At 33.4% G+C, this 13,797-nt stretch overlaps 2 protein-coding genes and 1 long non-coding RNA gene across 5 annotated transcripts in view; 1 reads left to right on the top strand and 2 right to left on the bottom strand.

Annotated features, from left to right (window-relative positions):
• Positions 1-12,640, top strand: part of LOC114280241 (putative ascorbate-specific transmembrane electron transporter 1) — a 35,359-nt gene extending 22,719 nt beyond the window's left edge. For all 3 annotated transcript variants that reach the window (XM_082870542.1, XM_082870543.1, XM_028222593.2), the window contains 4 exons: positions 9,573-9,741; positions 9,850-9,898; positions 10,371-10,570; positions 12,090-12,640. In XM_082870542.1, coding sequence (XP_082726668.1) covers positions 9,580-9,741; positions 9,850-9,898; positions 10,371-10,570; positions 12,090-12,353 — 675 coding nt within the window. In that variant the 5' untranslated portion in view covers positions 9,573-9,579 and the 3' untranslated portion in view covers positions 12,354-12,640. The remainder of the gene's footprint in view (positions 1-9,572; positions 9,742-9,849; positions 9,899-10,370; positions 10,571-12,089) is intronic.
• LOC145791904 (uncharacterized) lies at positions 14-2,339 on the bottom strand. Its single transcript, XM_082872364.1, has 7 exons — positions 1,821-2,339; positions 1,574-1,717; positions 604-1,482; positions 460-516; positions 266-348; positions 90-189; positions 14-37 (listed from the first exon to the last, which is right to left on the bottom strand). The coding sequence occupies exons 1-7, from the start codon at positions 2,337-2,339 to the stop codon at positions 14-16; spliced, it is 1,806 nt and encodes a 601-aa protein (XP_082728490.1).
• Positions 2,363-4,474, bottom strand: LOC145791013 (uncharacterized). Its single transcript, XR_014330594.1, has 4 exons — positions 4,213-4,474; positions 2,776-2,850; positions 2,643-2,694; positions 2,363-2,549 (listed from the first exon to the last, which is right to left on the bottom strand). It is a non-coding gene; the product is annotated as an uncharacterized LOC145791013 (long non-coding RNA).
• Positions 12,641-13,797: the final 1,157 nt, after the last annotated feature.

A 13,797-nucleotide genomic window follows, 5' to 3' on the forward strand; every position in this document is an offset into this window, starting at 1 on the left:
AAATATATGAAATTTATGAATAGGCAAAGTAAAGTGACTTGGATGATGGAATGGTAGCAAATAAAATAGGAGAAGGAGAAAAGTCTTACACACGAGGATATCCACTGATATGGTTTCAAGGACCACAATTCCTTCCGTGTGGCAGATTGTACTTCCACGTAGTGCAGTTTCATTCGTACAAGATATTCCCTGGCACATGGATAACTATGTGAGTTAAAAGGTATAGTACTTCATACATAACAAGTTAAAGGTAGTCAAATTGTACCCTTCTGAAAGAGATTCATCAAATGCATATCGTAGAACGAGACTGTCATAGTCATTTAATGGGTCTGGCAAAGGCACGGATGACTTGTAAAGGTATTGAGAAGAATAGTGCATAAAACAAATCAAGCTTGGTTAGTGTATGTTAGCGCAAAATAACCACATATACAAAAAATACTATAATAGTTAGTTCCAAACCTTTGGGATTTCAGGAACAACATTACCCCCAAGTTGATCAAGTAAATTATCAAATAGCTGATACAAGTAAAAGAAAAGTAAGAAACAAGCACTATTTGTTACACATATATCAAATATGTTTTGAGACACAATCATTTAGTTTACTTCATCGAGATTGTCATGAATATTATTGTCAATGTTGTTGTCAGTTGACGATGGCTTCAACTGTGGTCTTTTCTTCTTTACATCAAATTTCACAAAAGGTGTACGCAACCACTGACTGGCTTTGCAATTCTGGGTCCCTCGAGTCTGAGGACCACGAACAACACTACATGATGATGACATTGTTACAGCATTCATTTCGACTGCCTTTGTATCGCTCTTTTTTGCGCGCAATCTCCCCTTTTGTGGAATAGAAAGTTGTTCATTATTTAATGCTTTCCCACCAACTAATTTGGCTCGTTTCTTTGCAACTGCCTTTGCATTTGGTGGTGTGAGGATTGGTTTTGTTTTTCTCAAATGCAAAGTTTCCATTGGTTTTTTGTCATTCATATTCCTTATCTCATCCTCATCTACAAACTTCGGGGAATTGGCTGCAACCTTTTCGATACCACTATCATCGAGACCAACCATTTCAATGTCAATTCGATGCTCCTCATGTAGTTTGCTTGGTGGTGTTTTAACATTTCCACCATCAACTGGAATGCATCGTTCTAACAACTCAAGAATTTGACCAACTTGGTTCTCCATTTTGACCAGTCGCTGCTCCGCAAGTAGTTTGGTTGGTGGTGTTTTAACTTGTTCTCCATCAACTGGCATGTGTTTTTCTAACAACTCAAGAATTTTTTCAACTTGATTCTCCACTTTGGTTAGACGTTTGTCATCCTCATCTTGCCTTGTGTCCTTGTGGCCTTGGACCAAAAGGGCATGAATTTCAATGACTTGTTTCTCAACTTTAGCCAATCGGGAGTCATCATTCTTGTCAATTCTTCCCTGGCTAAGAGTTACTGCATTGGACTTTTCACCAATGTTAGGCAAAGCCACCTATTCACAGATATACAATAACTTGTTAATGTCACAGGTGTAATGTAAATTGAGCTATAATTATAAAAAGTCATGTGTTGTAAATATTTACCTCAACATTTAAATATCCTCCCAAAGCTTTAATTTGATTCAAACCCTGCTTAATTTCTGAATTGCCCCAATAGGATAAGCGAGGAATGGAGTTGGAAGTAGCCACCAACTCCCTTTTGCGAGCAAATTGTTCCAAGTAAAATAACTACATGGGAAAAAAAATCAAAAAAAGAAGTCATTTTAATGTGTGTTAGACAATATACAATAAAAAATAATAGATGAAATAATTACACATCAAGGGGAAGTACCATTAGAAGAAGCAAACAGCCGCACATAGCAGACCGCTCTTTGACCTTGGCAATGGCAATGCGGTCGACAAGAAAATCAAGGGTGTGCTTTGCCCAATTGAATTGACTGATGGACTCAACATTTTTAACCATTTTAATGAATGATTGGTGTACGCCTGCCTTTGTGGTGGGGCACAAGAGGGCTCCAATGATGTATAAGACAAATTTCCTTTTAAATTCAGTTCCAGCATCTTTTGTTTCAAGCAGATAAGATTTCAAAGATGTGAGCGGAACAAATTTATTCTTCATCGCAATTTCATCACATAGGTTTGTAATTTCATCAACGGACTCTGTTAACTTCACAGGTAGACCATTGGAAGGTAATCCCATCAACTCATGAACATCTTCTACGGTGAGAAGCATTCGAAGACCGTGGACATTCAATGAATGAGTTGAAGGATCAAAGTTCTGAACTAACCAATGACACAAGTCATGATCTATGTGCGTGCACCTAAGGCTTAGGATGCCATGAAACCCCATGTCACTCACTGCTTGTTGTTGTGCTTTGTCCAACCTTCTAATAATCTTACAAATTGATGTAAGCTCAATTCGGGTTTGAATTTTTACTTTTGGAGGCTTTTGTTGGACCACAGTTTTTAATTGGGCATATTGTTCAGATTGCAGCTTTCCCATTTGTATATACTTATTTTTTTCTTCTTCAGGAAGTTGATTCCATTTGTCCCCAATATCCTACATTACATGCATAAAATCATATGAACAATTACATACAAGCTTACAAGTACAAAAGGAATACTACAAACAACAAGAATACGTTGCACTTACCTTCACGTCTACTTTCATTTGGGTTTTTTTTAACTCCATTGATTGTTCTTGGCTATAAACATATGAAAATGAATATAAGAATTCGTATAATGGAAAATATATAACTACATACAAATAGATATTAACGAAATACCAAAAGAAAATGAATGGAGTGATCGGGCGCTTTGGAGGATCAGTCGGCTTATCCATTAGGCTTCAATCAGAATTCCTTGTAAAGAAAGACAAGAAAAATAAACTCATAATATCTTTGATTAGGAAAAAAAACAAACAAACAAAAATCTTAAAGGTTATAGTACATTCATCAAATGCACGACATGCACACATGAATGGATTTGTTTTATAATAATGTAGTTAACAAAGACTATGTTTCCAATGTAAAAAGGAAAGACACTAAAAAAAATTCTAATCATAAACAAAAAATGATACCCCAGTAGCTTAGGTCACATTAGCATAAAAAATAGATTAAAGAAGTTAATTTTTTTGGACAAAATTTGTAATTTGGTAAGGAAATTTTTTTGTCGCAAAAAGGAGCCAAATATTTTGGCACCATACGAATTGATAATAAAAACGACATTGTTTTTTATTTTATTTTTGGGACTATTGTAGAAAAAAAATAAAAAACGATGTCATGGTTATGTATAGCTCCTTTGCTCCTTCAAGTCTCACTTTAGGTATACAGTCAGAAGGTTGAATATCTTTATTAACTGGTTTTACTTGCTTTGGTTTTAGCTATGTTGTGGTTCACTTTCCCATATTTTATCTTGCTAATTTTTTTTTTATTCTCTGCATGGGTTTGGGGATGGCTTGAACCACATAAAGCACTTGAAAATTATAAATGTTTAGGAAAGCAATTTGTTGGGATTCTGATATTGTGCAGTTTGTTTGGATGGGTCTCCCCCGGCTTACCATCTTGATAAGGGGTTTGGAGCAGGAATTAACAATTGGTTGGTTCATTTTGAGGTTGGTCCTTCATTTACCATTTTGTTTTACAATACAAAAAATGATTTGTTTGTTGTTAAGAAGATGATTGAAAAGAAAAATAAGAATTGTGAAATCATATAAGATACCCAATTTTCTGCAGTTTTATTGGAAATTGAATTGAGAACTGATTTTGATTTTTTTGAAATGCCAATTTCCTAGTGTATTTAGGACATGAAAATGTAGTCTGATAAGGGGAGGGGAAAATGTAATCTCTATTACACCCTTTGTTACTTGTCACTAAGTAGATTGATGGTGGAAGGAAATGAAGTTTGTACAAAGTGCTTACAATCCCTCCAGATATACATCTTTTATCTATCTATTTGGGATGATACAGTAGGAGCTTGAAATGTAGATTTAATGAATTTGGATCCATACCTGTTATATTAGCAACCTATATATATGTTTGCATATAAAATTTACTAAAATTAAAAACCGAAGAAAAAAATGGGAGCCAAATAGGGGTAGTTAATATCAATATGCTTCAAGAATTATATAGAAGCTTAGCTTCAAGGATTATATACTGTCTTATACCAGTATAGAGAACTAATTATAGAAGTATAGTAGTGTGTTGAATATTTTCTAAACTAACCGAGCAGGATGTCGAGCAGCCGAAGTGATGTCGCAGCCGGAGTGAACAACGGTAAGAGTGGTCAGAGTGATCCACGGGAGCTCTGATGAAGGCAAAAGCTGAGAGAGGAAAAAAAAAATTCAAGAAGAAGTTAATAATACTTTTCCATATATCTATAGATTGGTCTGTGCAGAAGTTAAAAAATTCAAGAAGAAGTTTAGCTTATTTTATGTTTGAATTCAAGTAAAAGAAAAGAAAAGAAAAGAAACAAAGTGCATGTACTTAGAAGCTCAGCCTCAGTTTCTGCATTGAAACATAGGTGATTTTCCTATCTCAGAAATTGTGGTAAGAAAGTTGCTCGGATTATAAAGGAAGGGTTGAGATTGAATTGCCGTATTGTGAGTCCTTGCATAGAATGAATATAGACAACATTTTGATATTTATAAATATAATAAACATGTAGTATTACTAAATAATAAAAGGCTTATCTTAGGACGAACTGGAAAATTGAAACATTTAAAGTTTGACTTCTTTTGGCGTTCTATCCGTCTTAATTGATACGTGTAATTTGTAGGTAATTACCGGTATATAAGATTTACTACTTGGTAAGGTTCCAAAAAATAAAAAAATAAAAATCCCATTTCCTCTATCTCTTGACACCTTGCTTAAATCCAAAGACTATCACATTCATTACACACAAATCTCAAAAAATGAGATGAAGCAATCACAATCTCTCTCTCTCTCTCTCTCTCTCTCTCTCTCTCTCTCTCTCTCTCTCATATTCTTGAAATGTCAATTGGCATGGGAGTTGTGTATCTAATTATACTATCTCTGTTTCTTGGATCAACCAATATTGTGAAAGCTGCTGCTGCTCTACCGTGTGATGACGACAGATGCAAAACTGGATCATGCAACAGCACTGGCTACTGTATTTGCAATCTTCCAGACCCTTCCACCATTTTAGATGGTGATCGACCTTTCCAAGGGTAAATCTAACTTGCCTGATTCATTCAAACTCATATATATATATATATATATGGTTTTCAATGGAAGTTTTCATACAACACTTAAATCATTCTTGTGCTAGACACCATTATAAGAAAATATTGAAATTCTTTAGCAAGATTTAAAAAAATAAATAAATAAATGGAAGAAGAAGAAAAAGAAACAAGTAATGCTACGAACACAATTTTTTCATAGAAAAATGTACAACATGTAGTATTGCCAACATTACGTTTATTCTAGTATAATTTCATCTAGAATGAATGCAGTGCTGCCAACACTATATTTTGTGCAATTTTTGAAACTATTTCTCAATTTATAACCATATGATTTTCAATGGAAGTTTTCATACCAACTTGAATCATTAATGTACCAAACACCAATATAAGAAAATCTTGAAATTCTTCAACAAGCACTTTTTTGGTATGATATATAATTAATAATGTTATAAACATAAATTTGTCATACAAAAGTATATTGAAAAAATGCGGCCTATATCACATTCATTCTAATAGAGTGTGACTCCTTTCAAAATAAATGTCATACTATTAGTATTAATATTGCATTTATTTTGATAGAATGTGACTCTATCCAAAATAAATGTAGTGTTGTCAGTACTGTATTTTATTAGTTTTTTTTTTAAAGAAAGAATTTTGTCTCTATACTTGATGCTCATTGTTTTTTAGTTGATTAGATTCATGGAATTGAAACATCATGGAACTTCTTGTGTTCTATTGTTTTGATTAACAGGGGGAGGTTTTGTGATGAGGAAATGACAATGTGTGATGGGACTAACTCATTTTGGTGTGGAAATGGAGGGGCTTGCGAGGAGATAGTTCAGGGTGAGAGTTATAAATGCCAGTGCCAAACAGGGCATAGTGGAGAGCACTGTGAGCTTGCAGGGGCACCATGTGGTGACATTTTCTGTTTCCATGGAGGTGCATGTTTGGTTGAGAATGATGTCTGTGACTGTCCCACTGATTAGAAAGGAAGCATTAATTGCTCTCTCCCAACCACAACCCAAATAGGTCCTTGTTTCTCTACCTTCTCTATCATTTGTTGCGAATTTAATTTTTTTTAAGTTGTGTTTGAATTTTAAATTTTGAAAAGATTTGAGAAGAGAATAGAAAAGAGAAAAGAAATTTAAAACTTATATTTAATTGGCATTTCACTTTTTTATTTTTTCACTACACAACAATTTTCAAGATTCTTGTGTTTTGAGATTTTTACGAAATTATTCAAAAGATTAAGGACTAAAAAATACTATTGATATAAAATAAATCACATAATGATATACAAATACTCACATGTTTATGGATCTCACACAAAATGGGAGCCACAAACATGCGAGTGTCTATCCATCATGCATTAGTAACGTTTTTAAAATTAGAACGAAAATGTATGTTATTATTATATATTAAAATGTTATGATTTGTTTTTCATGGACATTAATTACAAACCATTGCAGATTCTACAACAAATTCAATTGGGTTGCACCAACAAGAAAGCAACAGTGATGTAAATGTAAGTATATATGAGGCATACATAAACATACCATGAATTTGCAAGAAATAAAAGGATTTGTGCAAAGATTTGTAAATGAAAAGAAAAAAAAAAATCTTCACAAAAAAAAAAGAAAAAAAAAGGGATTTGTGAATGAAATAGAGAATGAATTTTTTCACAAAAATCTCTTCCTTATTATTTTCTCTCAACAAATTGCTTCACAAATTCAAAATCCAAAAATAGTCCAAAATGCACAAAGACCCCAAAGAGATAACTAAAGCATGCACAAAAGATTTGCCATGACTGCCAAAAAAACTTCAATATTGTCGAAATTTTAAAATTGACAATAATATTTTTTAATTAATTAATTTATTTATTGTCAGACTCTTCCATCATACCTTTGATTTCAACACACTCACGCACATCTTCTGTGTGTGTGTGTGGCTAACGAGAAAGCAGAGGAAAATACAAAAGAAAGGAAAATTGAAAACCCCAACCCATAAAACACCATAAAATTTGCAAACCGTATAACTCAATAAGCATTCAAGATCCAATAAAATCTGCACAAACCATCATAACTCAAATCTGCACACACCATAATAACTCAAAAATAAAATCTGCACACACTAAAATCTGCACACCATAATAAAATCTGCATAACTCAAACCATATAACTCAAAAACACAAAAACAGAGCAAGGAAGACAGATGTTACACTGAGAGAGTGGTGGTCCCGACGCCAACGTGTGTAGTGATTACTTTCATTTTAAGACTCAAACATGGTTAATTATTTGCAGCGAACTATTTGTGAAACATAATCGTTGGTGATTTTTGATTGTTTAGAGATAACTACTTTTACCTAGATTTCTATACTCTTCACAATTTCTGTCAAACATAGAGACAAGTCACAATTCGAATTAGAGTGTAACCAGATGGGTACATTTTGAAACAGTACATTGCTGAACTGTGATAATGATGCATCATTTTTAGTGTTACTTTAATGGCTATTGTGTGGATATTGTGAGAGAGAGGAAACATATTCAATGCAACGGTGATAAACACTTAGTATCACCATCCGATGACATGTTACCGTCTAGAGCACCGTGTATATGTTGCGGTTACTAAATTAGTATGAAAGATGTAATATCTTAAAAGTGGGGTTTACTATCCATATGTAATTGTATCATTAGTTGGTGATGGCACGTGCCAATAGAGCAAAATGGAAATCTAACCACATATGCATGCCCACATACTGCCACTAATCACTATGTGCATGTACTTTTAGCCTTTGGGAGTCCTCACCAAAACCAATATAATAGATCACATTGTTAGATTCTCATTTTATTTTCAATTTCTTCTCCATCCTCACATCAATCCAATCACACAATTGGTTTTGGTTCGATTTTCGCTAGAACCTGTCAAATTACTGAAAAGATTTTCTCTTTGCATTAAAACATGTTATGAAAAAGTTAGTGCAATAGCATAATCTTTCTGTACCTTTGAAGATCTTTACTAGACAAACTATGATGGGCAGTTTAAGGTCATTACCAGGACCATAGGGGTATGAGGGTTGTAAATTTAATTCAATCAAACTAAGTAGCATGGACATGGAGGGAAGCCATGTTCATATCAGACATGTAATGGGGACTAACACTTCTTAAACACTTCTAAAAATGAATCCATCATAACTCAAATCTGCACACACCATAATAACTCAAAAATAAAATCTGCACACCATAATAAAATCTGCATAACTCAAACCATATAACTCAATAACACAAAAACAGAGCAAGGAAGACAGATGTTACACTGAGAGAGTGGTGGTCCCGACGCCAACGGGGCTGGTGGTCTTCGGCAATGGCTGAAGCTCCAGCTATGGTGGAAGAGAGGAGGGAGGAGAAGAGAAGAGCAAGAGCAAGAGCACGACCCAGAGAGGGAGGCCAACTGGCTTCGGGACTGTTGGACTTCTGACTTTGCTCTGTTGGGTTTGGTAACCTGGTACACGACTGAGAGAGTGGTGGTCCCGACGCCAACGGGGCTGGTGGTCTTCGGCAATGGCTGAAGCTCCAGCTATGGTGGAAGAGAGGAGGGAGGAGAAGAGAAGAGCAAGAGCAAGAGCACGACCCAGAGAGGGAGGCCAACTGGCTTCGGGACTGTTGGACTTCTGACTTTGCTCTGTTGGGTTTGGTAACCTGGTACACGACTGAGAGAGTGGTGGTCCCGACGCCAACGGGGCTGGTGGTCTTCAGCAATGGCTGAAGCTCCAGCTATGGTGGAAGAGAGGAGGGAGGAGAAGAGAAGAGCAAGAGCAAGAGCCAGAGAACTGGCTTCGGGACTGTTGGGCTTCTGACTTTGATCTGTTGGGTTTGGTAACCTGTTACACCGGTTGCCTAACTTAAGAGAAAAATTATTTAATAACTTAGTTATGACCTGGTTATGAAGTAATATGGTATAAATAAATAATTAAATATAACTAAGTTATGAGTTAATATGGTGATAGTTATGACTAATATGGTATAGGTTATGATATAAAATCATATAAGTTCATAACTAAATGTATGGTACACCAAAATGTACCATAGCATCACCCTCCTATTTCATTGGACTTAACAACTGTTTGGTTAGCCGGCCTGGAAGTTTTCAACATTCTATCTTTGTTAATATCCTTTGGGTGCAAACTAAAACATCTCTTTGTACACTTCACAAGTTGTATATATATGGAAAAACATTAATCTCATTTTGATCACATAGTTACGTCCTATTGTCGTAAACAAAGTAAATTAATTGTTGTTGCATAGTCACAATCTATTTATATTGTGGATTTTGAGGAACCTCAAATTATAAGTCTCTCTCTCTCTCTCTCTCTCTCTCTCACAGTTGTGAAATGGCATCCAAGAGTCGTTCTAGCTTTAATACATCGGCGTTACCAGTCAGCTTGTTTGCGCATGTGGTAGCCATAGCGGTCATTACCCTTGTGCTTGTATGGCTTCTACACTTCCGGGAGGGCCTTGCTTTCAAATCCATCGACAAACAGAAGATTTTTAATGTAATTTCTTCTTTAAACATCACTGACATACATTGCTTATTGCCTTGTTCATATCTTCTTTCTTAATTTTCGCATTGATAATGTTTTTATTTTGGTTATGTTTGGCAGCTGCACCCACTTTTTATGGTGATTGGGTTTCTTATATTTTCTGGAGAAGGTAAGACTCAAGAATATTTTTTGCAAATAAAGAAAGCCAAATAACATGTATTCCCACTCTGATCTTTCTTTCACAGGGGAAGTCTGTTTTTCAAGATTTGTTCCTTTTTTTACAGAAATTTAAAATATTGACAAAAACAAATTATTAATCAAGAAATTATTGGCTCAAAAAAGTTGTAAACCAAAGATGCAGACTTGTCTAGTGCATGGAACTTTCAACGAATGGAAGAATTTTGGGAAGACTTTTGTGGGCTTCCCTTAGTTGAAAAAATTCCCCAACAATATACTCTTCTCTGTCATTTTTTGAGTAAAGTTAAATCAGTGTGGAAATGAAGCTCTTCATGAGATTGAGATATATGGTTGGTTTTAATGATGAATGTTTGGAATATCATGTAATTGTATTTCCATAATTCAATGGCCTGGTAGTCTGTATATATAGTGTGAACTAGTAACTTGAATATGATTTGAATCAGCTATCATGGCATACAAGACAGTCCCAGGAACAAGAAAGGCACAGAAACTAGTTCATCTTATATTGCATTTCATCGCTCTTCTTGCTGGAATCGTGGGGATTTATGCAGTGTTTAAGTATCACCATGAGACTTTCAATATAGACATGTATACCTTGCACTCATGGATCGGCATGTCCACCATCTGCTTATTTGGTCTTCAGGTAATTAATCCCCCTAAATTTCAAGTATATGTTGAGGGTTTAAATCTTGATATATCAAATATGCTTCTATATCTTCTCTTAGACTTGTTTGTTTGTTTGTTTTTTTTTTCTGATTTTTTTTTATTTTTTATTTTTTTTGTCTGCGCGCGTGTGTGGGGGCGTATGATAGTTTGTTGCCAATTCTCAAAAGGATAACTCTCCCCGCACTTCCAAATTATGAATAGAGAGTAATGTATACAAATATAAAAATCATACAAATTGACTGTTGATTGTATAAATGCCACTGCCTGCCACATCATTCGGGTGACAGATAATTATAACTTTTTTGTAAAAATATCTTTTCCATTATGGAGTTTTTTGTAAAAATATCTTTTCCATTATGGAGTAATGTGATATTGCCATGACAAATTGAAAATTAAATCACCCTCCCCCCTTTTTTTTGGGTAAATTACACTAATTATCCCCTGAGATTTTTATTTATTACAGTTCTTTCCCTCACATTTGAGAAATTACACTGACTCTCCTGTCAGTGTAATTATTTGAATGTGTTAACTTTTAAGTTAAAGTGACATATTTACCCTTAACCTTTACATATACTTTAAAGGGTAAATTACATTGACACTCTCTAAGGTTTCAATTTAATACGGATTCTCCCTTGACATTTAAAAAAAAAAACTAATTTAATAAAAATAAATATGAAGAAATATATTTAATTTGTAAAAAATTATTTCTAACCACTTAAAAGATCAAAATTATATAAAAATGACAATTATTTTTTATTTTTTATTTTTTAACCAAATTAATTTTTAAGTTTTAAAAAAAATTCTAAAAATCAAACCATACATAACCTAAGAATCTTTTGATAAGTAATTTCTTACGTTGGTAACTTATTTAATTATTTATTAATTTTACGACATTTTTACCATCTGAAACATATTTGGTAACCATTTCATCTTCAGTTTTCAATTTATATTTACAAAAACTTAAAAAACTGTCATAAAAACTTATTTGATAATTTTTTTTGGTTTATAAATGGCTGTCTCAGTTTGTAAATTTAAGAAAAAAACGTAAATTCAAAAAATGAATTTACGTTAGTTTTTAAACGGAAATTTAAAAATTTAACTAACAAAATTTTTTTTCAATTAATTTTTTTTTCAACTAATACTAATCGATGGGGCAATTGGTAATGTTACTTTAAATCTTGGTGAGGGAATTATAATTTCTAAAATGTAAGGAGTGTCAATGTAAATTTACCCAATGAGAGCAAAATTGGTATTTAAAAAATTAAATTGCTAGCATCAACAAAATCTGTTAGTTGACTTAACAATCAACTAACTGAAGGAGTAATCTGTAATAAAACTTTAAACCTCAGGAAATGGACGTAATTTTCAAAAAGTGAGAGAAAAAATTGTAATAAATATAAACCTCAGGGGTGTCAAATTAATTTACCCTTCTTTTTTTCAAGTCTTGAGATGGTTGAACTTTGCAAACTAACTTAAGGCTTCCAAATGGTTGACAGTGGCTCCTTGGGTTCTTCTCCTTCTGCTATCCTAAAGCAGAAACAGGGGCAAGGTCTAGGCTCGCACCATGGCACGTATTCTTTGGGCTTGTCATCTTCTTCATGGCAATTTTGACAGCTGAGACCGGTTTGATGGAGAAATTCCATTTCTTAAAGCTTCATCGCGGCCAAGAGGCACTAATTGTAAACTTCACTGGACTGTTAATACTTGTCTTTGCAGTCTCTGTTGGGCTCACCGTTCTCCTTCCGCGAGGTTATAACTAGACAAAGTTGAAGATCTTTCTATGTTCATGGTGTATAACTTAATTTAAAAAATTACATTTGTTGTTCATTCGATTGTGGTAGGAGAATGTTTCATAATCAATATAAAACAAGATTGTTAAAATGTCTTTGATTTATAACTGTAAGGAGAGATATACTATTTCTAATTATTTTCTTCAATGAATTGTACTGTGCTCCACAACTGGCGACTTATTGATGCCATGTAGCTACAACCTTATATTTAAGGTTGACCACTTTTAGCTTTAGAAATAAAGATACTCTAACAATGATATGCTTTGCTCTTCTCTCTGCCGTTTGCTTTTTCTTTTTCTTTTACATTTTTAGATGAGGGTTTGGATTCTATCAAGTTAGTCATCAAACTTGATAGAGAAGTTGGGTTTAGTGGGTTCATTTTGGGGTCAATTTCTTTGATCCGAATCGTTCATTTTTTAGGACTTGGTGAGTAGAATATTTTATACAAAAAATTAGGACGGTCGAATATCTGTATTTATATGTTTGAATCACATTTGTTTAAAAAAAAAAATGACAAATATAAGTTGAAGAAAAATCATCCATCTTTTGTAATACAAATGTGATTTAAATATATAAATATCGATATTCGATCATCTTAATTTTTTTGTATGAATATTCTGCTTGACGAATCTTAAAATATGAATAGTTTACATTAGCAAAGTGAGTTCCAAATTAAGCCTACCAAGCTCAAATTACTCTCTCAAAATCCAAATTCTTACAGTTCATGTATGATAGCTCCTTTTAGGCCTTTTCTTCTTCTAAACTATATTACATAGCTTTTTTTTTTGTCTTTTTGTCTTTTATTTAATTGACTCATAAGTGACACACTCAATCAACTGACTAATCAGTGTGATTAACAATTTTCATTATATATTAAAAATTTTAAAGAACAAATCCAGGATTCCCACTTCGAACCTTTAAACAGAAATTATTGGATTAAAAATATCTTTCCTAGAAAGACACAATTCTGCTTTCTTAAGCACTGATTTTCTTCAAAGTATTAACAAATTTGTAAACTATAGGAGTTGATGTTAAAATTGACTACAACTTCATCTGTCTATTTCCTGGAATGGGTTGTCTTTGAAGGGATTGAATTTTGTAATTTGAAAATTTTCAAGTGTGCATTATTAAAAAAAACAAAACCTTAAGGTTGAATTTGGATTTGAAAACATTAAGGCAAAAGATAAGACAAATGTGAATGGCATATAATTTATTTTTTTTTTTTTCATTTTCTTTTCGCTTTCCAAATCTCTATTTAAATTCATGATCTAAACAGAAACGTAAGGAATTTGTAAGAAAATGGGCCGCAACAAAAATATATTCAAAGAACTTATTAGAACAATTATACATTGTTGTTGAAAAACAAAGATTTGTGTGCAACAAAAATGGTACAACATTTTTTTAAAGAGTTTTT

Source organism: Camellia sinensis, chromosome 5 (assembly GCF_055761805.1).
Source record: "Camellia sinensis isolate YWXY chromosome 5, ASM5576180v1, whole genome shotgun sequence".
In the NCBI taxonomy this organism is placed as follows: Eukaryota; Viridiplantae; Streptophyta; class Magnoliopsida; order Ericales; family Theaceae; genus Camellia; species Camellia sinensis.